Source organism: Oncorhynchus kisutch, linkage group LG29, assembly GCF_002021735.2.
Source record: "Oncorhynchus kisutch isolate 150728-3 linkage group LG29, Okis_V2, whole genome shotgun sequence".
Classification (NCBI taxonomy): domain Eukaryota; kingdom Metazoa; phylum Chordata; class Actinopteri; order Salmoniformes; family Salmonidae; genus Oncorhynchus; species Oncorhynchus kisutch.
In genome coordinates this window covers 38,796,973-38,821,076 of record NC_034202.2, presented here as the reverse complement: position 1 = coordinate 38,821,076, position 24,104 = coordinate 38,796,973, and the positions used below count along the sequence as shown (strand labels likewise).

The 24,104-nt window shown below is 39.7% G+C and overlaps 1 protein-coding gene across 1 annotated transcript; it reads left to right on the top strand.

Annotated features, from left to right (window-relative positions):
* The first annotated feature begins 227 nt into the window (after positions 1 to 227).
* Positions 228 to 24,064, top strand: LOC109873977 (sterile alpha motif domain-containing protein 9-like). Its single transcript, XM_020465713.2, has 10 exons — positions 228 to 417; positions 1,691 to 1,752; positions 5,031 to 8,424; positions 8,787 to 8,824; positions 13,665 to 13,732; positions 17,763 to 17,977; positions 21,212 to 21,450; positions 21,590 to 21,709; positions 21,863 to 22,004; positions 22,195 to 24,064. The coding sequence occupies exons 3-10, from the start codon at positions 5,502 to 5,504 to the stop codon at positions 22,503 to 22,505; spliced, it is 4,056 nt and encodes a 1,351-aa protein (XP_020321302.1). The 5' UTR covers positions 228 to 417; positions 1,691 to 1,752; positions 5,031 to 5,501; the 3' UTR covers positions 22,506 to 24,064.
* Positions 24,065 to 24,104: the final 40 nt, after the last annotated feature.

The window sequence follows — 24,104 nt, the reverse complement described above, 5'->3', positions numbered from 1 at the left end:
AATAGGAATTACACATCAGGGAAGGACTGAGTAGAGTCAGGTGTCAGATGTAGAGGAGGAAGAAACGTAGACTACACTGACAGAACACAGCCTGTTGTGACGTATTGGTTAATCATAACACACACCCACTGGCAAGATTGCAAGGAAATCCTTTTATGGGCAGGACATAGTAACATTGGGCAGGGTGATGTTCCGACCTGTTTTACCGCTTCTCTCTGTCCTTCCCTTTACAGGAAATCAAAGCTGAATAAGGTGTGTGTAGTAGTTGGCCCTGTATTCACTGCCGTTTTGTAATCATACGTGGACCAGAATCTCTGTTTGATACACAAAAATAAGCTTGCTGTAGTTGGTGTGTTGGAATGAATAGTCAAGGTTTCTCCACAAGTCCAGTGCTTGTATGGGTAGACCAGACGGAAGGTACGTTTGTTATTCTCTCATATTTACAATTGTTACAACTCAGAAACCTAAGATATTTTTGGTATATATATACTATATCGTTTGTACCCGATAGCCTCGCGATAGCCTCGGAGAAAAGCAAAACGTTCAGTCTGCGGAGTTCCCAGCAAACATGTCCACATTGGCTTTGGGGGATTGTTAACGTGGGGCTATGTAACACAAACACACACACACACACACACAAACACACACACACACACACGGAGAGAAGCAAGATGTTAAGGAAGAATGAAACACATTCATTGCTGTAATTGTATCTGTGATCTTAGATGAGACCTTCACATGGTGCTGTTAGACTGAGGTTGTATAGTTCCATTACATGGTGCTGTTAGACTGGGGTTGTATAGTTCCATTATATGGTGTTGTTAGACTGGGGTTGTATAGTTCCATTATATGCTGTTAGACTGGGGTTATATAGTTCCATTACATGGTGCTGTTAGACTGGGGTTGTATAGTTCCATTATATGGTGTTGTTAGACTGGGGTTGTATAGTTCCATTATATGCTGTTAGACTGGGGTTATATAGTTCCATTACATGGTGCTGTTAGACTGGGGTTGTATAGTTCCATTATATGCTGTTAGACTGGAGTTATATAGTTCCATTACATGGTGTTGTTAGACTGGGGTTGTATAGTTCCATTACATGGTGCTGTTAGACTGGGGTTGTATAGTTCCATGACATGGTGTTGTTAGACTGGGGTTGTATAGTTCCATGACATGGTGTTGTTAGACTGGGGTTGTATAGTTCCATGACATGGTGCTGTTAGACTGGGGTTATATAGTTCTGTTACATGGTGTTGTTAGACTGGGGTTGTATAGTTCCATGACATGGTGTTAGACTGGGGTTGTATAGTTCCATTACATGGTGCTGTTAGACTGGGGTTATATAGTTCCATGACATGGTGTTGTTAGACTGGGGTTGTATAGTTCCATGACATGGCGTTGTGCGATATTTCATATGTATGAATTTCAGTTCCCTATTATGAGTGAACTGCCCTTAGGAAGTAACACCCCCAGGAAGTGTCCTAAATGGCTTCAAATTCCCTATATAGTGCACTACATTCCACCAGAGCCCTATGATGTAGTACACTATACAGGGAATAGAAGGCCATTTGTGACGAACCTCTTGCGTAGGATCCACATCCTGAAAAAGTGTTTTTCTACATGTTGGAGTGGTTTATCATGTAGGAGTGGTTTAAGTAAAAACAAAACTAAATCTGTCTTTGTGCAGCAGGATCCATTTGGAGACGACAGAGCACAAGATAATCTCTATTCACGGAGAGAGGAGATGACAAAGTAAGTATCCAGAATGGAAATAGAAGAAAGACAGAGCAGATTAAAAAGTGATTTTCTAAATGATAGAGTATTAGACAGGAAGTTCATTGAATAACGGTTGAACTAAGTCCCCGTCACCGGCAACGTTGACAGAGGAAGTGAATGTTAAGATGGTGGTGGAGATTAGACCATTGTTAATAAAAAAGTACATTGGTGGTGAATGGAATACTGAATACATTTTTGATAACCACGTACAATGACAATGGCAATTACATGAACATTCAATTCGCTATGAGTTTAATTACTGAGAATGGCCCCTGAGGTGTATAACTGTAACGGTTTTCTTCTGGTGAAAGAGAGGCGGACCAAAATGCAGGGTGGTTAGTTTTGTGCATCTTTAATAAAGATGAAAGAACAAAAATCTACAAAACAAGAACCGTGGACAAACCAAAACAGTCCTATCTGGTGCCACAAAGACAGGAACAATCACCCACAAAACCCAACACAAAACAGGCTACCTAAATATGGCTCCCAAACAGAGACAACGACTAACACCTGCCTCTGATTGAGAACCATATCAGGCCAAACACAGAAACAGACAAACTAGACATCCAACATAAAATGCCCACCCAGCTCACGTCCTGACCAACACTAAAACAAGGAAAACACATACGAACGATGGTCAGAACGTGACAATAACTTAAATTAACACATAGTGTAGAGTGTAGAATATCCTGCACACTGTTGTTCCATGGAAGTAGGAGTCCCAGCAAACATGTCCCCATTGGCACGATGTGGGCCCAATGCAGGTTCAAATATTGGCCCCATGTAGGCCGCTCACATACGACCGATGTGAATACACTGTACAATAACATACTACACTCTACAGTATCCCTCATGTGTAGGAGTTACTACAGAATTTTGTCGTATACTGTAGATACTACAGTAATACTACAGTAATGTCAGCAAAACCACTACACTTTTTTTTTAAACTATAGTAAATAATACAGTATTTCATTTGCTTATACCCTGCCCATTCCCCTCCCCATATCCCCATTTGGTACATGCAAGTTGTAAAAAATAGCAGAAGCGCTGAACAATCTGTTCAGACCCCAGTCCTACCTACAGGTTATGAAAATTTATATTTATTTATATATATTTATAATATTTTACTATTTCTCCAGTAATACGAATAGAGCAAAAGAGAAAGCCTCCAGTTCAAAGATAATACAACTAAAACAATATGGTAAATACTACAGTATATTACAATCTGCAAAAATACTACATTAATTACTACAGTATATTACAATCTGCAAAAACACTACATTAATTACTACAGTATATTACAATCTGCAAAAATACTACATTAATTACTACAGTATATTACAATCTGCAAAAACACTACATTAATTACTACAGTATATTACAATCTGCAAAAACACTACATTAATTACTACAGTATATTACAATCTGCAAAAACACTACATTAATTACTACAGTATATTACAATCTGCAAAAACACTACATTAATTACTACAGTATATTACAATCTGCAAAAACACTACATTAATTACTACAGTATATTACAATCTGCAAAAATACTACATTAATTACTACAGTATATTACAATCTGCAAAAACACTACATTAATTACTACAGTATATTACAATCTGCAAAAACACTACATTAATTACTACAGTATATTACAATCTGCAAAAACACTACATTAATTACTACAGTATATTACAATCTGCAAAAACACTACATTAATTACTACAGTATATTACAATCTGCAAAAACACTACATTAATTACTACAGTATATTACAATCTGCAAAAACACTACATTAATTACTACAGTATATTAGAATCTGCAAAAACACTACATTAATTACTACAGTATATTAGAATCTGCAAAAACACTACATTAATTACTACAGTATATTACAATCTGCAAAAATACTACATTAATTACTACAGTATATTACAATCTGCAAAAACACTACATTAATTACTACAGTATATTACAATCTGCAAAAACACTACATTAATTACTACAGTATATTACAATCTGCAAAAACACTACATTAATTACTACAGTATATTACAATCTGCAAAAATACTACATTAATTACTACAGTATATTACAATCTGCAAAAACACTACATTAATTACTACAGTATATTACAATCTGCAAAAATACTACATTAATTACTACAGTATATTACAATCTGCAAAAACACTACATTAATTACTACAGTATATTACAATCTGCAAAAACACTACATTAATTACTACAGTATATTACAATCTGCAAAAACACTACATTAATTACTACAGTATATTACAATCTGCAAAAACACTACATTAATTACTACAGTATATTACAATCTGCAAAAACACTACATTAATTACTACAGTATATTACAATCTGCAAAAATACTACATTAATTACTACAGTATATTACAATCTGCAAAAACACTACATTAATTACTACAGTATATTACAATCTGCAAAAACACTACATTAATTACTACAGTATATTACAATCTGCAAAAACACTACATTAATTACTACAGTATATTACAATCTGCAAAAACACTACATTAATTACTACAGTATATTACAATCTGCAAAAACACTACATTAATTACTACAGTATATTACAATCTGCAAAAACACTACATTAATTACTACAGTATATTACAATCTGCAAAAATACTACATTAATTACTACAGTATATTACAATCTGCAAAAACACTACATTAATTACTACAGTATATTACAATCTGCAAAAACACTACATTAATTACTACAGTATATTACAATCTGCAAAAACACTACATTAATTACTACAGTATATTACAATCTGCAAAAACACTACATTAATTACTACAGTATATTACAATCTGAAGGTAGATAAATAACAACATATCACAGTCATAGCAAGTAAAACGTTTTTGTAACAGTTACTGAGAATTTTGTTGCTGTTCGGCCCATCTACTTCCAAATGTATTTTTGTATTTTGAAATGCAAAAATCATATATTTTTTTATTAAATACTGTACAATACAAAATACAAGTCTGGTATTTTGTTTGTAAAAATTTGTAATTCAGCAGGGTTTTAACTATATCAGATCAAGCTGAAATTGTCCCTTGATCTTGACAGTATTTTGTATCAGTATTTTGTATCAGTATTTCTTCATTGTAATTCAGTAATTTTTGCCTGGTTTTCATTCATCAAACTTAATCTTATTTTGACTGAAACTTTGTTTGTTTCCGGAACATTCTCCCTGTAGACTGGACATGACAAAAACCTGTTGAAAATAACCAAGATCAACTGGAACAAACGACAGCTCCACGTAAAAAATAACATTGTCTTTGTTTAACAAAGCTTCATTCAAATGTGGCCTTCGTTAAACCCAATAGAAAGCAAGGAACAAAGTCCTGACCAACAACCATTGGCTTTCTCTCAAATCAATCAACTATTTTTGAACCTCCCTTGAACACAGCCTCTGAGAACCCTATACGTCTCTGATTCACGGCCATGCCTCGCACTCATGTGATTTGCAAAGAGAAAATACATGCAATACATTAGTTGGATTGGTTGATATTCCAGGCTTATCTGTGCTATACTTAGTAATAGCCTAGGGGAAAGGTTACTCCCTCCTTGCCACAGGAATTATCAGCCTTTGCAGGCGTCATCAGATGCCACAGATCCAAATCTCTTTTCTCTCCACTGTGAGAGAGTCTCAACATAGCTACCTGTCATGGCAGGCAAAGTGATACCAACCCTACCCAATGCTGGAGGGGGGGTGATTCTCATGGACAGTGAACTCATGGACTCACTCTCATTTCTAGATGTCTTGAGTGCAAGTGAGTTTGAAGGAGAACAAATCGACCCAGCAGTTGCTTTGGAGACTGAGACAGATTTTTACAAGGGAACCCCACCTAAATGGATGAACTTTTACCTGGCCGATGAGAGGGCAAACTCTGACAGCAGTGCCACACCTACAAGAGAAAAAAAGGACATTGAATGTATCAGAAGAGATGGTTATGAAAAGCTGAGGGAACTCATCAAGTTACAGAGACAGGGCAGTTGGAGTGTAAACAGTATTAAGCTGTTGCACCAGCCAGGCAGCGGAGGAACCACCCTGGCCATGCAAATACTCTGGGACCTGAGGAAAGAGCTCAGGTGTGCTGTTCTAGTCGACCCGTCTTCTGACAAGAAAGATATGGGCAAACAAGTCCAGAAAGACCCCCTGTCGGACACCAGGATTATTGCTAAACAGGTGGTCGAACTTTTTGCTACCGGTGATCCAGAAAACCAGAATACAGTGCTTCTTTTGCAGGACAATGAACACCTGAGGGACCACTTACAGGACTTCCTCATCAGAGAAATAACAGAGCAAAAAATCAGTGCTCAATTCCCAGTGGTCATCGTTCTACAATGCATACGCTCGACCTGTATCATAGACGATGAGGAGGATGAGAGTAGAACTGAGGCAGATTTACTCCTGAAATCACGTCTTTCTGACAAAGAGAAAACAAGCTTTGTTAGCAAAGACAAACTAGTACAGAGGCATCACAGAGACGAGATGGGGAAGTTTCACGGCTTTAACATAATGCTAAATAATTTCAATGAAGAATACACGAGAAAAACATTTTGTTCAGAAGAGGGAAAAGAAATCATCAAATATCTTCAGCAAAACAAAGTCTCCCGCAACACCAAACTCTTTGCCTTTTTAGCTCTGGTGAACTCCTATGTTCCTGGCTCCTACCTCTTACAGTCACAATGTGAGACATTCCTCAGCCATCAAGACCCCTTTGGTGTGAACTTGTCATTTGAGAAACGCATGCAACCTTTCAGTGATCTCATAGTCACATTCTCAAGACATGGAGGAGAAGACAAGAGAGTCCGCATAGCACACCCAGTACTTGCACATCAATGTGTTCAGTGGCTGGCAGATGCTGGTATCGCTAGGAGCTCAGCAACACTGGACTTTCTGCAGTACTTAACCAGACAACAAATTCAGCCATCCTTGTTACTGTTCTTCAAAGACATGTTAACAAAGAGAGAAACAACCTCAAATGGCCAAGAGATCTTTTCCAGGTTAATTCTAGATATTGAGAAACATGAAGGCATTCCCGAATGTGCGAATGTGTTGAAAACCGCATCAGAAACATTTAAACATGATCCGTTCTACCCTCAATCTCTTGCACGTTTTTACTACATCAAAATGTCTGATTTTACAAGAGCTGAGATTTGGGCTGAAAAAGCTAAAGAGAGAGTTCCCACCAACTCATTCATTGCTGATACACTGGGGCAAGTTCATAAAAACCATTTGTATAAACAAGTCAATGGCAAAACAGGTGAAAAATCAGGGACCAGAGATATTTTGTTTTGGGCAGAGAAAGCCATCAAGGCTTTCAAACAAGAGGAGGAGTTAGCAGAAAGGGAATCAGTGAATCACATGGAGGGTGACAGTCCAATGAAAATGTATCACACCTTCAACAACAGGGGAATCTTTGGTTATCTACAGGTTGCTAACATTGTTTATAATTCCCTCACAAATCTCAACCCAAAATGGAGGAAAATCCTTACCCAGGAAATATCAGCTGAACATCTCTCGATACTGTCTGAGGACAGAAAGCTCATGAAGTACCAGACTTTCATCACCAGCCTCAGAGTTGCGGTTGAAAGGAAATTTTATAATTTTTTTGAGAGTTACCTCACTTACTCTGAGCCCAGGAACTGGAAGGATCAGACACCATACTTTCAGCGAGACATTGTTGATTGTTTTTGCAAGTATACAAGTGCCCCCAGTTCAAAAGAGGAACTACCATTAAAGACACTCAAAGAAAAAATGGCCTCTACCTTTCCTGGCCTCTCCACCCTCAATCGAAATGCTAACTTGAGTAAAATCACAGAGCTGTGGAAAATAATCAATAAAGAAAACCCTGACGATGTTAACACTGCCTGTAATTACATCCTGGCCAACATCCTCCAGACCAATGGGCCAGTGGCATCTCCAGAACCCGCAACTCTACCACAACTTAGAGCCATTCTTCAGAAGTTCATGGAGAAAGAAAATAGCAAACTTTGGACTCCAGAGTTTTACCTCCTTGTCCTTCTACTGTTTTGGCCCGAGGAGGCAAGAGAGGGCGATGTCACCAATGACATTGATCTTAACAAGTATGTTGAGTGCATGAAACAGGCCTTTGACAACAAATACAAGAAGTACCTACAATCTAGGGAACTTGTGCCCTTGTTTTACCTGGGTAAAGGTGCTGGGTTGAAAAGACTTGTTCACAAATCAAGCATAGACGACATCTGTGTGGATCTGAAAAAAAGGAAATCAAGGACTCTCAATAAAACAAGAGGCAGTGCAGAGATCAGGGACACTTGCATTCAGGATCACCTTCTTCGTGTCAATGGAGTGGTCAGAGTGCATAAAGCATTTGCCCGTATGGCAGATAAAGAGATCGAGATTTGTCCCCAGAAACAGCCCAGTGTGTGGAAGGATGGCAACATCTCATTTTACCTTGGCTTCAATATCAGTGGCCCTCAAGCTTTTGACATAAAGTACACAATGCCCACAGTGGGATCTGGAGGAAATGTTCAGAAACAAAGGGATGATGCCATTGGATCAGAGGGAACCAGAATGGAAGAATCAAAAACATTAAATCGAGGTAAGTCATACCTTGACTTGTATTAGGTCTATTCCACATGATGCCCATTTTAAATGTTAGTAATGAGTGTAAAACTTCGAAGTAAATGTTTACCTGGTAATGTTGAATTATCTAGACATTGGGGGCAAAATAAGTGACTTTCTAAAAAATGAATACACAGATGAAAGTTAGTCTTATACAGAATATTATGTGGGGTGAATATCTCGATTTATATTCATGTTCGACAGTTGTTTATTTGTTTTAATACAAAATATACAATGGTGTGTATAATGTATCCATGGGTTTGTTTCTGAGATACAGTACCAGATGGCTCCAAATCCAAAAACAAGTGAGAAAATGTTGACCATTGATTCTTATTTCAGGGATTCCAAAGGGCTTTAAGACTTCTAGCCACATTCATGTAAGTAATCATTTATTTTATATATATATATATATATATATATATATATATATATATATATATATATATATACAGTGGGGCAAAAAAAGTATTTAGTCAGCCACCAATTCCCACTTAAAAAGATGCAAGAGGCCTGTAATTTTCATCATATGTACACTTCAACTATGACAGACAAAATGAGAAAAAAAATCCAGAAAATCACATTGTAGGATTTTTAATGTATTATGATGGAAAATAAGTATTTGGTCACCTACAAACAAGCAAGATTTCTGGCTCTCACAGACCTGTAACTTCTTCTTTAAGAGGCTCCTCTGTCCCCCACTTGTTACCTGTATTAATGGCACCTGTTTGAACTTGTTATCAGTATAAAAGACACCTGTCCACAACCTCAAACAGTCACACTCCAAACTCCACTATGGCCAAGACCAAAGAGCTGTCAAAGGACACCAGAAACAAAAGTGTAGACCTGCACCAGGCTGGGAAGACTGAATCTGCAATAGGTAAGCAGCTTGGTTTGAAGAAATCAACTGTGGGAGCAATTATTAGGAAATGGAAGACATACAAGACCACTGATAATCTCTCTCGATCTGGGGCTCCACGCAAGAACTCACCCCGTGGGGTTAAAATGATCACAAGAACGGTGAGCAAAAATCCCAGAACCACACAGGGGGACCTAGTGAATGACCTGCAGAGAGCTGGGACCAAAGTAACAAAGCCTACCATCAGTAACACACTACGCCGCCAGGGACTCAAATCCTGCAGTGCCAGACGTGTCCCCCTGCTTAAGCCAGTACATGTCCAGGCCCGTCTGAAGTTTGCTAGAGAGCATTTGGATGATCCAGAAGAAGATTGGGAGAATGTCATATGGTCAGATGAAACCAAAATATAACTTTTTGGTAAAAACTCAACTCGTCGTGTTTGGAGGACAAAGAATGCTGAGTTGCATCCAAAGAACACCATACCTACTGTGAAGCATGGGGGTGGAAACATCATGCTTTGGGGCTGTTTTTCTGCAAAGGGACCAGGATGAGTGATCCGTGTAAAGGAAAGAATGAATGGGGACATGTATCGTGAGATTTTGTGTGAAAACCTCCTTCCATCAGCAAGGGCATTGAAGATGAAACGTGGCTGGGTCTTTCAGCATGACAATGATCCCAAACACACCGCCCGGGCAACGAAGGAGTGGCTTCGTAAGAAGCATTTCAAGGTCCTGGAGTGGCCTAGCCAGTCTCCAGATCTCAACCCCATAGAAAATCTTTGGAGGGAGTTGAAAGTCCATGTTGCCCAGCAACAGCCCCAACACATCACTGCTCTAGAGGAGATCTGCATGGACGAATGGGCCAAAATACCAGCAACAGTGTGTGACAACTTTGTGAAGACTTACAGAAAACGTTTGACCTCTGTCATTGCCAACAAAGGGTACATAACAAAGTATTGAGATAAACTTTTGTTATTGACCAAATACTTATTTTCCACCATAATTTGCAAATACATTCATAAAAAATCCTACAACGTGATTATCTGGATTTTTTTTCTCATTTTGTCTGTCATAGTTGAAGTGTACCTATGATTGAAAATTACAGGCCTCTCTCATCTTTTTAAGTGGAAGAACTTTCACAATTGGTGGCTGACTAAATGGTTTTTTGCCCCACTGTGTATATATATATATATATATATATATATATATATTTAAAAACTTTTATTTAACCAGGCAAGTCAGTTAAGAGCAAATTATTATTTACAATGATGTCCTAGGAACAGTGGATTAACTGCCTTGTTCAGGGGCAGAGCGACAGATTTTTACCTTGTCAGCTTAGGGATTCGATCTTGCAATTTAAACATTGGCATACTGAAGGGTTGGGTTCAATTCCCTTTTAATTCCGTTAATTCAGGAAGAAAACTGAAATTCCAACTCCAATACTCTCAATGCACGTACCACACGTACCAATACTCTCAATGCACGTACCACACGTACCAATACTCTCAATGCACGTACCACACGTACCAATACTCTCAATGCACGTACCACACGTACCAATACTCTCAATGCACGTACCACACGTACCAATACTCTCAATACACGTACCACACTTGAACGCTCTTGTCGGCCAAATATACTTTCGGATACGTTGTCAGGCATTTATGGGGCGGCTGGTAGCCTAGTGGTTAGAGTGTTGGACTAGTAACCAGCAGGTAGCCTAGTGGTTAGAGTGTTGGACTAGTAACCAGCAGGTAGCCTAGTGGTTAGAGTGTTGGACTAGTAACCAGCAGGTAGCCTAGTGGTTAGAGTGTTGGACTAGTAACCAGCAGGTAGCCTAGTGGTTAGAGTGTTGGACTAGTAACCAGCAGGTAGCCTAGTGGTTAGAGTGTTGGACTAGTAACCAGCAGGTAGCCTAGTGGTTAGAGTGTTGGACTAGTAACCAGCAGGTAGCCTAGTGGTTAGAGTGTTGGACTAGTAACCAGCAGGTAGCCTAGTGGTTAGAGTGTTGGACTAGTAACCAGCAGGTAGCCTAGTGGTTAGAGTGTTGGACTAGTAACCAGCAGGTAGCCTAGTGGTTAGAGTGTTGGACTAGTAACCAGCAGGTAGCCTAGTGGTTAGAGTGTTGGACTAGTAACCTAAAAGATTGAATCCCCGAGCTGACAAGGTAAAAATCTGTCATTCTGCCCCTGAACAAGGCAGTTAACCCACTGTTCATAGGCTGTCATTGAAAATAAGAATTTATTCTTAACTGACTTGCCTGGTTAAATAAAGGTAAAACGTTTTTAAAAATTGCCTTGCCATCAGGAACGTGATGTCATTAAACATGGATCAAATTTGTTAAAATTACGAAATAATATTTACAGAATTAGAAAAGCGACAACAATGAGACCAATGGAGGAACATTTTAAAACAAGTGTTTCCACATCACATGACCACTACAAAGCTGATGCTAGATAGCTATCATCCTCCATACACATAACATTGCTGGTTAGCTAGCTAGCATCAAAGCCTTCTGGCTAACATCAGACTGCATCTTACGTTGTTTAAACTTCAACCGTAACCTGATTTTAATAATTAGCTGGTTGATAAGCTGAATCAGGTAAGTTTACAACCGGGGTTGGAGCGAAAACCTACAGAAGTGATTCTCTCCAGGAACAGGGTTGGAGTTAAAACCTACATGAGTGTTTCTCTCCAGGAACAGGGTTGGAGTTAAAACCTACAGGAGTGTTTCTATCCAGGAACAGGGTTGGAGTTAAAACCTACAGGAGGGTAGCTCTCCATGTACAGGTTTGAATATAAAACCTACAGGAGGGTAGCTCTCCAGGAACAGGTCTGAATTTAAAACCTACAGGAGGGTAGCTCTCCATGTACAGGTTTGAATTTAAAACCTACAGGAGGGTAGCTCTCCATGTACAGGGTTGAATTTAAAACCTACAGGAGGGTAGCTCTCCATGTACAGGGTTGAATTTAAAACCTACAGGAGGGTAGCTCTCCATGTACAGGGTTGAATTTACAACCTACAGGAGGGTAGCTCTCCATGTACAGGGTTGAAGTGCCCTGCCGACTTAGCAGACCCTCTCCTCACTCTAAAAAGAAAAAGGTTCCTGGAGGATCCTTTAGCGATTCTTCAAATTGAAACTGTGGGGGAACCCCTATAAATTCTTCCAAGAAAATTTTTATAACAGGTTTCCTGTTATATTCATCAGAGGTATACGGAGGGTGAAGTCTGTAAATCCCAAAAAATAGTAATTATACAGATGATTAACAAAACATGCACATGACAGTATTCACACCTTGGCTTTTGTTCCGATTTTGTTCAGATACCTGCAGACACAAAAGTGAGCAGTTCAGTCATCTGCACCCAATACAGCTAGCCTTCAACATATTCTTATAGCCTACATTTTCTTACCTCTTTGTTGATTGATATCCCATTGAATTCTGTCCATTCTCTGTTTTAGAAAGATTTGTACAAATATGAAAAGACAGATGGTATCATCATAAAACAATATCAATTTAAACCATACAAATTGAGGAGATCGTTCCATTTTTCAGTTAAATGCAGCTGCTGTCTTTCCATATTCCCATCCAAATATTTCAAGTTGGGCAGTTAGGTTCCTGCAAGAACCCCCACCGACTAAGGACGGTTCCTGCAAGAACCCCCACCGACTAAGGATGGTTCCTGCAAGAACCCCCACCGACTAAGGACGGTTCCTGCAAGAACCCCCACCGACTAAGGACGGTTCCTGCAAGAACCCCCACCGACTAAGGACGGTTCCTGCAAGAACCCCCACCGACTAAGGAAAGTTCCTGCAAGAACCCCCACCGACTAAGGACGGTTCTCGATGAACCCCACCGACTAAGGACGGTTCTCGATGAACCCCGCCGACTAAGGACGGTTCTCGATGAACCCCACCGACTATGGGGTTCTTGGAAGAACCTTCTGGGGGCAATTTTTTGTGCCCGAGAACCCTAAGGTTCTTCAGAGATCTTTGATGATCTTAGAAGAAGCCTTGTTGAACCCCTAATTTGTAGAGTGTAGGGACCAATGATGCAGCATGAACACCGTGGCCAGATAGTTGGTCTTAATTAAAGACAATCAAAGTGCTCTCTAACTCTGTGCTCTGTGTTGTTGTGTTTTATGGATAACAGTTGTATAAGCGTTTGATTAATAAAAGTTATATTGTATCAAAGCATGGTATAATGACAGTCTCAAACACAGGCGTGGAAAGTCTCATTCCAAACAGAGGCAAATATTGTAGGTAATGCAGCCTGTTGTTATTAACATCATCACTGCTTAGTAGAGAGAATGTAGGCCTTAAAGTGTTGGTTGACATGTTGGTGCTCCTTTTTCTATTCCAGACCCCAACTCTTTGGACAGAACCTGAATTGAAAAACATCCATCCACAATTGACAAAAACCCATTACAGGTTAGCATTTATTATCCATGAATACATTTTTCACTTGAAGGGGAAGGTCAGGATTTTACAACCTGATGTTAGATGGTTCCTCACGCTGACAGAAGTCTAAAAACCTAAGAGAAACTCTAATTCCTGGTTCAGTTTTGTCTAAACAGCCGCTCAGTTGGAGTGATGACACGTGTGCAAATGTTCAAAATGTCACGTCCAAATCAACTCAAATCACCTCCATATTTGGCTTGATGTTAATTAAGAAGAAAGAAAACACGCCCCTATTACTTCCATTGATTGTTTGCTAGTGGTTGCCAGGTTAGTTGAAGTTTGTAGGGCTGTTTTATTACTTCCATTGATTGTTTGCTAGTGGTTGCCAGGTTAGTTGAAGTTTGTAGGGCTGTTTTATTACTTCCATTGATTGTTTGCTAGAGGTTGCCAGGTTAGTTGAAGTTTGTAGGGCTGTTTTATTACTTCCATTGATTGTTTGCTAGTGGTTGCCAGGTTAGTTGAAGTTTGTAGGGCTGTTTTATTACTTCCATTGATTGTTTGCTAGAGGTTGCCAGGTTAGTTGAAGTTTGTAGGGCTGTTTTATTACTTCCATTGATTGTTTGCTAGTGGTTGCCAGGTTAGTTGAAGTTTGTAGGGCTGTTTTATTACTTCCATTGATTGTTTGCTAGTGGTTGCCAGGTTAGTTGAAGTTTGTAGGGCTGTTTTATTACTTCCATTGATTGTTTGCTAGAGGTTGCCAGGTTAGTTGAAGTTTGTAGGGCTGTTTTATTACTTCCATTGATTGTTTGCTAGTGGTTGCCAGGTTAGTTGAAGTTTGTAGGGCTGTTTTATTACTTCCATTGATTGTTTGCTAGTGGTTGCCAGGTTAGTTGAAGTTTGTAGGGCTGTTTTATTACTTCCATTGATTGTTTGCTAGAGGTTGCCAGGTTAGTTGAAGTTTGTAGGGCTGTTTTATTACTTCCATTGATTGTTTGCTAGTGGTTGCCAGGTTAGTTGAAGTTTGTAGGGCTGTTTTATTACTTCCATTGATTGTTTGCTAGTGGTTGCCAGGTTAGTTGAAGTTTGTAGGGCTGTTTTATTACTTCCATTGATTGTTTGCTAGTGGTTGCCAGGTTAGTTGAAGTTTGTAGGGCTGTTTTATTTATTTCTTTGTCTTTTTGCAAGGGGAGCCCTGCTTCATACAAAACAATGCAGCAGGATGATATAATGTATAGATTGTATGATATAAATACAACAATAAAGGCAGTATCATCAGAAATACAACAATACTAGAAAAAAACAGTGAGCTCCAAAAGTATTGGGACAGTGAATTCTGTTGTAGTTTTGGCTCTGTACTCCAGCACTTTGGATTTGAAATGATACAATGACTATAAGGTTAAAGTGCAGACTGTCAGAAATTACAACACTTTTATGTGTATTAAAGTTGTCACAGGCTGAGGGGACACGAACAACAGGTATCGGCCAATTAAACATGTTCTTTATTATAAACCAAAAATGATTAACTTTAAACTAAGAAAAGGGAATGAGGTGTGAAAGTATTATAATGTGAGGTGTATGTAAAGTGCAGGGATGCGTGAATCTGTGTGTGTGAATATGACTGAGTGAAAACTACGTAAAACTACAAAGGAACAAACAAAACAGGATCATACCTGGAGGAGCAGAGAGAGAGAGAGAGAGAGCTAGAGGTGATTATTAGTGAAGCAGTTTTTTATACCCTGAGTCCAGGTGGCTCCAATCACTAACGACCCTCCTCTGGAGGAATGCAGAGGAGGGGCCGTGACAAAGTACTCTGAACAAAAAATAGAAATGCAAAATGAAACAATTTCAAATATTTTACAAAGTTACAGTTCATATTAGGAAATACATGTATTTGATCCTAGTCTATTGGTTCCACATGACTAGGAATACAGATATGCATCTGTTGGTTACACCAGAGCATCTCAAACATGCTCAGTGGGTGACATGTCTGGTGAGTGTGCTGGCCATGGAAGAACTGGGACATTTTCAGCTGCCAGGAATGGTGTACAGATCCTTGCGACATGGGGCTGTGCATTATCATGCTGAAACATGAGGTGATGGTGGCGGATGAATGGCACGACAAACAGGCCTCATGATCTCGTCACGGTATCTCTGCAATCAAATTTACATTGATCAAATTAAATTGTGTCCGTAGCTTATGCCTACCCATACCATAACCCCACCACCATTGGGCACTCTGTTCACAACGTTAACATCAGCAAACCGCTTGCCCAAATGACGCTGTCTGCGGTTGTGAGACAGGTTGGACATACTGCCAAATTCTCTAAAATGACATTGGAGGCGGCTTATGGTAGAGAAATGAACATTCAATTCTCTGCCAACAGCTCTAGTGGAGGTTACTGCAGTCAGCATGCCAATTGCACGCTCCCTCAAAACTTGAGGGATTTGTGTTGCATTTTTATTGTGTGACAAACTGCTCGTTTTAGAGTGGCCTTTTATTGCCCCCAGCACAAGGTGCACCTATGTAATTATCCTGCTGTTTAATCAGCTTCTTGATATGCCACACCTGTCAGGTCGATGGATTATTTTGGCAAAGTAGAAATGTTCACTAACAGGTATGGAAGAAAACCAAATATTTGAGAAATAAGCTTTTTGTGTATATGGAACATTTCTGAGATCTTTTATTTCAGCTCATGAAACCTGGGCTCAACACTTTACATGTTGCATTTATATTTTTGTTCAGTATAGTAAACAGGTAAGTATTTGGTCCCATATTCAAGCTGGAGACTCCACAAACTGGTTGGATGCATTTGGTCAGATTATTTTGTTCCCAACAGAAAGGAAAGGAATGGTAAATAATGTATTGTGTCATTTTGGAATCACTTTTATTGTAAATAAGAATAGAATATGTTTCTAAACACATCTACATTAATGTTGCTAATGATGGATAATTAATCGGGAATAATGATGAGCGAGAAAGTTACAGACGCATAAATATCATACCCCCAAGACATCCTAACCTCTCACAATTAGAATAACAGCCTAGCAGTATGTGTACTGCTTTGTATTACACATAACACACATCCCAATACAGCACTTTTGGTCCCCTAAAATGGGGGGACTACAGTATGAACAAAAAGTGTTGTAATTTCTAAACGATTCACCTGATATGGATGAAAATACCTTCCAATTAAAGCTCTGTCAGTACTTCAACTTCATAGTCATTGTATCATTTCAAAATCCACAAATGCTGGAGTACGGAGCCAAAACCTTTGGAGCTCACTGTACATTTAGTCTGTGAACAGGTCATTTACCAATTCCCTAAAATGCCCAAATGGTAGTAGTGAATTTTAGGGTACTCAGTTTAGAACGCGGTAGTGAAGACAAACAAGGACAGACAACTTTTTACACACTTCAGCACTCGCGGTCCCATTCTGTGAGCTTGTTGTGTGGCCTGCCAATTAGCGATTGAGCCGTTGTTGCTCCAAGACGTTTCCACTTCACAATAGCACCATTTACAGTTTCTCTAGCAGGTCAGAAATTTTACGAACCGACTTGTCCTATGATGATGCCATGTTGAAAGTCACTGAGCTCTTCATTCTACTGCCAATGTTTGTCTATGGAGATTGCATGGCTGTGTGCTCGATTTTATACACCTGTCAGCAACGAATCTACTAATTCAAAGGGATGTCCACATACTGTACCTTTGGCCATGTCTTGTATTTCCTTCCTCTGTGTGTTAGAAGCGATGTGAGGTAATATGGTAAATTCTGCAAGAGAGCTGTAAATGAATAGAATGCAATGTTGCGTTCTCTGCTTTGCCAGTGACAGCCAGCCCACTTCCTGATACAGATCACAGTGATGTCACATCGGTCACACGTAATAATGCGGCGACAGCAACTACATCCCCGTAGTCAAAGCGACATCATGTATTTTACATAGAAAGAAAACCTGAACAATGGATTATAGTTTCTCCTGGCCCATACACTACTTCCTGGGTGAGGAACCATCTAAAATATATCTTTTTTAATGAGTGCCACTTCTGTCCTGTGGCCGCCAGGCTCCAGTGCCCCCATGCAGGCCTGTTCCAGTGCAGGTTGACAGGGCTGGTGTTTCTGATGGAGGGGGAGGGGGAGGTGCTTTACAGGACTGTCCAATGGGACGACAGTCTCCTGCACTCCACAGGCCGGACACCTGCCGGACCTCTGTTCAGCATTAAGTGTCCTCGGGGATCTGTTCGTCAGTTACACCTCCCACACTGTGAGATTTCCTCTGGTGAGTTTTACACTACGTCTTCATCAAAGTTCAGCATCTGTCCAAATGCCAACATAATGTCAACATCTGTCCAAATAGACAATTGTAACATAATTCACATAATTCTTGGGATAGGGCAGAGTCATTAAAGACTTCAACTGGGTACATGGTAAGGAAACAGGTCACGCTAGACAGAATTACACAAATATTATTAATAACTATTTAATTAAGGTGTTACAGTTACAGGGGTAAATATGAAAAAGGTTTAATTGAAACAAACTGCTTGCCTACTACAGAAGTCCATCAAACAGTGTTCTTAAAGTTGTTTAAGTTGAAGGGTTAAGTACACACGGTTTAAATGTCACAGCAAAGAATTTAGGGCCCAATTCAAATAGATCCGCTTATCCAATACAGCCTTGTTTACCAGTTCTAACACTGAAATGTGAGATGTAATCTACGCCTCGATTAAACTGATTGAAATACTAATTATTTAGTTTCATGATTTTCAAATTGAGTGTCATAATTTCAATATAGCTTACACTTTCTCGTTCTGAACTTCTAACCCGAGTGAGATGGGTGTGGCTTCTTGACAACGATCACAAGAGCAGCTGCTCACCGATTTGACAGCTCTATTGCAGTTCCACCTACCAACACCTCCAAAAACATCCACTATCACCCGGGTTAACGCTTGATCTGATTGGATCTAGGCCTTAGTTCAGTAGGTAGCAGCGCTCAGTCAAGGTAGAGCAAACAGAACAGCACACAGTGAGAAGCCACACAAGCAAGAAAGTGGGGCTACAAATTGACTGAGGATTCAGGATTTATTCTGTGTTCAAACCTTTAAACACAGAATAAAATAAGTAAATAAATATGAATTATAATAAAATGCAAACGGTTCAATAAATAAGGACCAGAAACAAACAAAACTTTACTTTAATAAGCTACACAAACACAATACTCTAAAACACCTTGACAACAACAATACTCTAAAACACCTTGACAACAACAATACTCTAAAACACCTTGACAACAACAATACTCTAAAACACCTTGACAACAACAATACTCTAAAACACCTTGACAACAACAATACTCTAAAACACCTTGACAACAACAATACTCTAAAACACCTTGACAACAACAATACTCTAAAACACCTTGACAACAACAATACTCTAAAACACCTTGACAACAACAATACTCTAAAACACATTGACAACAACAATACTCTAAAACACCTTGACAACAATACTCTAAAACACCTTGAGTCAATGTGGAGGCTATATACAGGGTATTACGGTACTGAGTCAATGTGGAGGCTATATACAGGGTATTACGGTACTGAGTCAATGTGGAGGCTATATACAGGGTATTATGGTACTGAGTCAATGTGGAGGCTATATACAGGGTATTATGGTACTGAGTCAATGTGGAGGCTATATACAGGGTATTACGGTACTGAGTCAATGTGGAGGCTATATACAGGGTATTACGGTACTGAGTCAATGTGGAGGCTATATACAGGGTATTACGGTACTGAGTCAATGTGGAGGCTATATACAGGGTATTACGGTACTGAGTCAATGTGTAGGCTATATACAGGGGGTACTGGTACAGAGTCAATGTTGAGGCTATATACAGAGGGTACCAGTACTGAGTCAATGTGGAGGCAATATACAGGGGGTACCGGTACAGAGTCAATGTGGAGGCTATATACAGGGGGTACCGGTACAGAGTCAATGTGGAGGCTATATACAGAGGGTACCAGTACCGAGTAAATGTGGAGGCAATATACAGGGGGTACCGGTACAGAGTCAATGTGGAGGCAATATACAGGGGGTACCGGTACAGAGTCAATGTGGAGGCAATATACAGGGGGTACCGGTACAGAGACAATGTGGAGGCTATATACAGGGGGTACCGGTACAGAGTGACTATAGGGGTACAGTAACTATAGGGGTACAGTGACTATAGGGGTAAAGTGACTATAGGGGTACAGTGACTATAGGGGTACAGTGACTATAGGGGTAAAGTGACTATAGGGGTAAAGTGACTATAGGGGTACAGTGACTATAGGGGTAAAGTGACTATACGGGTAAAGTGACTATAGGGGTACAGTGACTATAGGGGTAAAGTGACTATAGGGGTAAAGTGACTATAGGGGTAAAGTGACTATAGGGGTACAGTGACTATAGGGGTACAGTGACTATAGGGGTACAGTGGCTATAGGGGTACAGTGACTATAGGGGTACAGTGACTATAGGGGTACAGTGACTATAGGGGTAAAGTGACTATAGGGGTAAAGTGACTATAGGGGTACAGTGACTATAGGGGTACAGTGACTATAGGGGTACAGTGACTATAGGGGTAAAGTGACTATAGGGGTACAGTGACTATAGGGGTACAGTGACTATAGGGGTACAGTGACTATAGGGGCACAGTGACTATTGGGGTACAGTGACTATAGGGGTACAGTGACTATAGGGGTACAGTGACTATAGGGGTACAGTGACTATAGGGGTACAGTGACTATAGGGGTACAGTGACTATAGGGGCACAGTGACTATGGGGGTACAGTGACTATAGGGGTAAAGTGACTATAGGGGTACAGTGACTATAGGGGTACAGTGACTATAGGGGCACAGTGACTATTGGGGTACAGTGACTATAGGGGTACAGTGACTATAGGGGTACAGTGACTATAGGGGTAAAGTGACTATAGGGGTACAGTGACTATAGGGGCACAGTGACTATTGGGGTACAGTGACTATAGGGGTACAGTGACTATAGGGGTACAGTGACTATAGGGGTACAGTGACTATAGGGGTACAGTGACTATAGGGGTAAAGTGACTATAGGGGTACAGTGACTATAGGGGTACAGTGACTATAGGGGCACAGTGACTATTGGGGTACAGTGACTATAGGGGTACAGTGACTATAGGGGTACAGTGACTATAGGGGTACAGTGACTATAGGGGCACAGTGACTATTGTGGTACAGTGACTATAGGGGTACAGTGACTATAGGGGTACAGTGACTATGCACCCAGACCCGCTTCATTATCTTCTTCTTCTTCTTTGGTGGGTATTAGGGCTACATCCTGAAAAGTTGTTCCTGTATTTATGTAAACAGAATCCAAAACAGAAATGGGAAAACAAAATTTCTGACATCCTCTAACGTCCTAGTAGCAGGACAATCTTCACCATGTTACACAATCACCACAGTTCACAAATGACCCTTTTCTCAATTGCAGGGAAAGGCTTTGATTCCTTATCTGTGGCCCATGTTACTGGTGACAGTGTGGAAGTTTTGCAGCCAGTCAGGGTGACTGACTCACATGTGGTGGTAGACATCACAGACCTTTCCTTTTGGGGCCTGCTATCCTACATATTCTCATCCTCAGTGGAAGGCCAAGTGTTGCTGTTCCACAAACAACTCCGCAAGTCAACTCTGAACGTACATTTACTTCCAGTGAACGTGCCTGTCATTGAGGTACAAAAACCTTTACATTCAGTATAAGGACACTTTTGTTGCTAAAATGAATCTGAAAGTCACTTTAGGCAGTAAAATGTGTAATTTGTCTCTCCTCTGATAATCGAAGGACCCTTATTGATAGTCAGCTCTCTTGCAGGTGGAGAAGCTACAGCGGGCCTGCAGATACATTCAGATCGCCTCCAACTGCCCGCTCACCTGTGGGGAAACATACAAACTCTGCTGTGTTTCTGCCATGAAAAACAAGATACAACCATTGGTACAATAAATCATATTTTTTCCCATGTTTTTAGCAGACATATCCTGGATCATGTGAATGTGACATTGTCGTACCATAGTGCTGTGTGATTTTGAAATGTGAGCTGTACTGAATGCTAGTTGGTGGAGACATAACATTGACTTTGTGTTTCAGAAGGAAACGTTTCACCGTGACTACGGCCCCAACCACCACCCCACCTTCCAGGTGTTCCTGGAGGCTGGTACAGAGGATGTGGAGCTTAGGCTTCTGAAGAGAGGGGATGAGGAGGTATGGATACGCCAAGTGCCACTAACCGGTAAGTTGTTATTTAAACCCATCCAGTCCCTTTACTGTGTTACTTACTCTGTGGCTGTCATATATCTATAGTGTAGATCGTATCTATATCTATAGTGTAGATCGTATCTATATCTATAGTGTAGATCAGGTATCTTCCATCACAAGTACATATTTGGCAAATGTATCTCTTACTTTTCCCTGCTCCCCAGATACTACCCCGGATACTGCATTGATTGGTGGGCAGGAGGTCTATGCTGTGGAGCAGCTGAGGTCTGTGAGGCAGAAGTTTGTGGAAACGGTATCAGAGCCTATAACTAAATGTCTCCTGGACGGGCTCCTGCAGAAGAATGTGATCAATGATTATGAAATGGAGTCAGTAAACGTAAACGCTGAGAGGGCAGACAAGGCACGCGCCATCATCAAAATGGTGCTTAAAAAAGGACCTTCGGCATGTTTGACAATGAAAACACTTCTGTGTAAATTAGACCAATTCTTATGCTCAGACCTGGGTTTGAGCTAGAACACTGTTGGAGAATGAGACAACTTGTTGAGTATACCCATCTCCCGGCATGAGTCTCTTGGCAAACAGTTACAGATGTAAGATCTTAATTTGACCACCTGTTGCAGAACTGTCCTTTAAAACTTGAAGTGTATTTTATGTTTAAAAAGGCTTCTAAAGTTTGTAATTTCCAAATTTCAGACCTGATTAACCTCTACAAAATGTACTTTAAATGACCATTAATATAATATATTAATATTTATATTAATATAATATGATATTTCACATTTCTTGTTGCTGCAGGATTATTTTCCTGCTGTTGGAGACTGGCTCAAATTAAAAGAGGATCTGTCCCTTTTTTTTTCCAATTTTCGCTTTAAATGACATACCCAAATCTAATTGAGGGTAGCTCAGGTCCTGAAGCTAAGATATGCATTATCTTGGTACCATTTGAAAGGAAACACTTTGAGGTTTGTGGAAATGTGAAAGGAATGTAGGAGAATATAACACATTAGATCTGGTAAAAGATCATACAAGAAAAAACCAACTGTTTTTTTGTACCATCATCTGTGAAATGCAAGAGAAAGGCCATAATGTACTATTCTAGCCCAGGTGCAATTTAGATTATGGCCACTAGATGGCATCAGTGTGTGATTTTTTTTTTGACTGGTCCAATGAACCATTGCATTTTTGTTGCAAATGTTGTATCAAGACTGCCCAAATGTGCCTAATTTGTTTATTAATAATTTTTCATGTTCAAAACTGTGTACTCTCCTCAAACAATAGAATGGTATTCTTTCACTGTAATAGCACCTATAAATTGGACAGTGCAGTTAGGTTAACAATAATTTAAGCCTTCTGCCAATATCAGATACGTCTATGTCCTGGGAAATGTTCTTGTTACTTACAACCTCATGCTAATCGCATTAGCCTAGGTTAGCTCAACCATCCAGCAGGGGACCCACCAATCCCAAATAAGTATTAAGATCCTACATCTGTTCACAGAGATGTCATCACCCGGACTCGCAGAATACCACTTCACATTCAACACTGTACTGAGACAAAACTCTGTTAACAATGTTAACATGTTTAAGAACGCCTGCTAAATGGCCAAAGTATACATTTTTTAAAAGTTGGAACTGTGTATTGTTGGAAGTCTTTAACAAAATGTACAAATTGTAAACAATCAACATGGAAGTTGTTAAAATGAACAGTTGGTCATTAGCTGTTTACCAGCTCTTGTGGCATATCCGTGCGAACCAGTGCATGCTAGCACTAGAGAAACTTGAAAAATGTTAGTATCAACATTGACTCAACACGCGATTCTGTAAATAAGAACGTCTGGCTGACATTTTGTACATTGTTCAACCAAAATGAACCACATTTATAAGGAAACATTGTATTAATGTGAATATTGATCATGTATTTAAAAAAATTTTTAACTTATGTTTGTGAATTGGAGGCCTGCATGAAAATGTTTTTAATTTTCTTACAATAGATCCTAGTGCTCGATACACTACGTTTATGAATGTTCTCTCACATGATGTAAATAAAAATGATAAAGAAATGTAATCATTGAATATTGTAAGAGCTTACATTGTCTGCTTATATGCCCTCTTT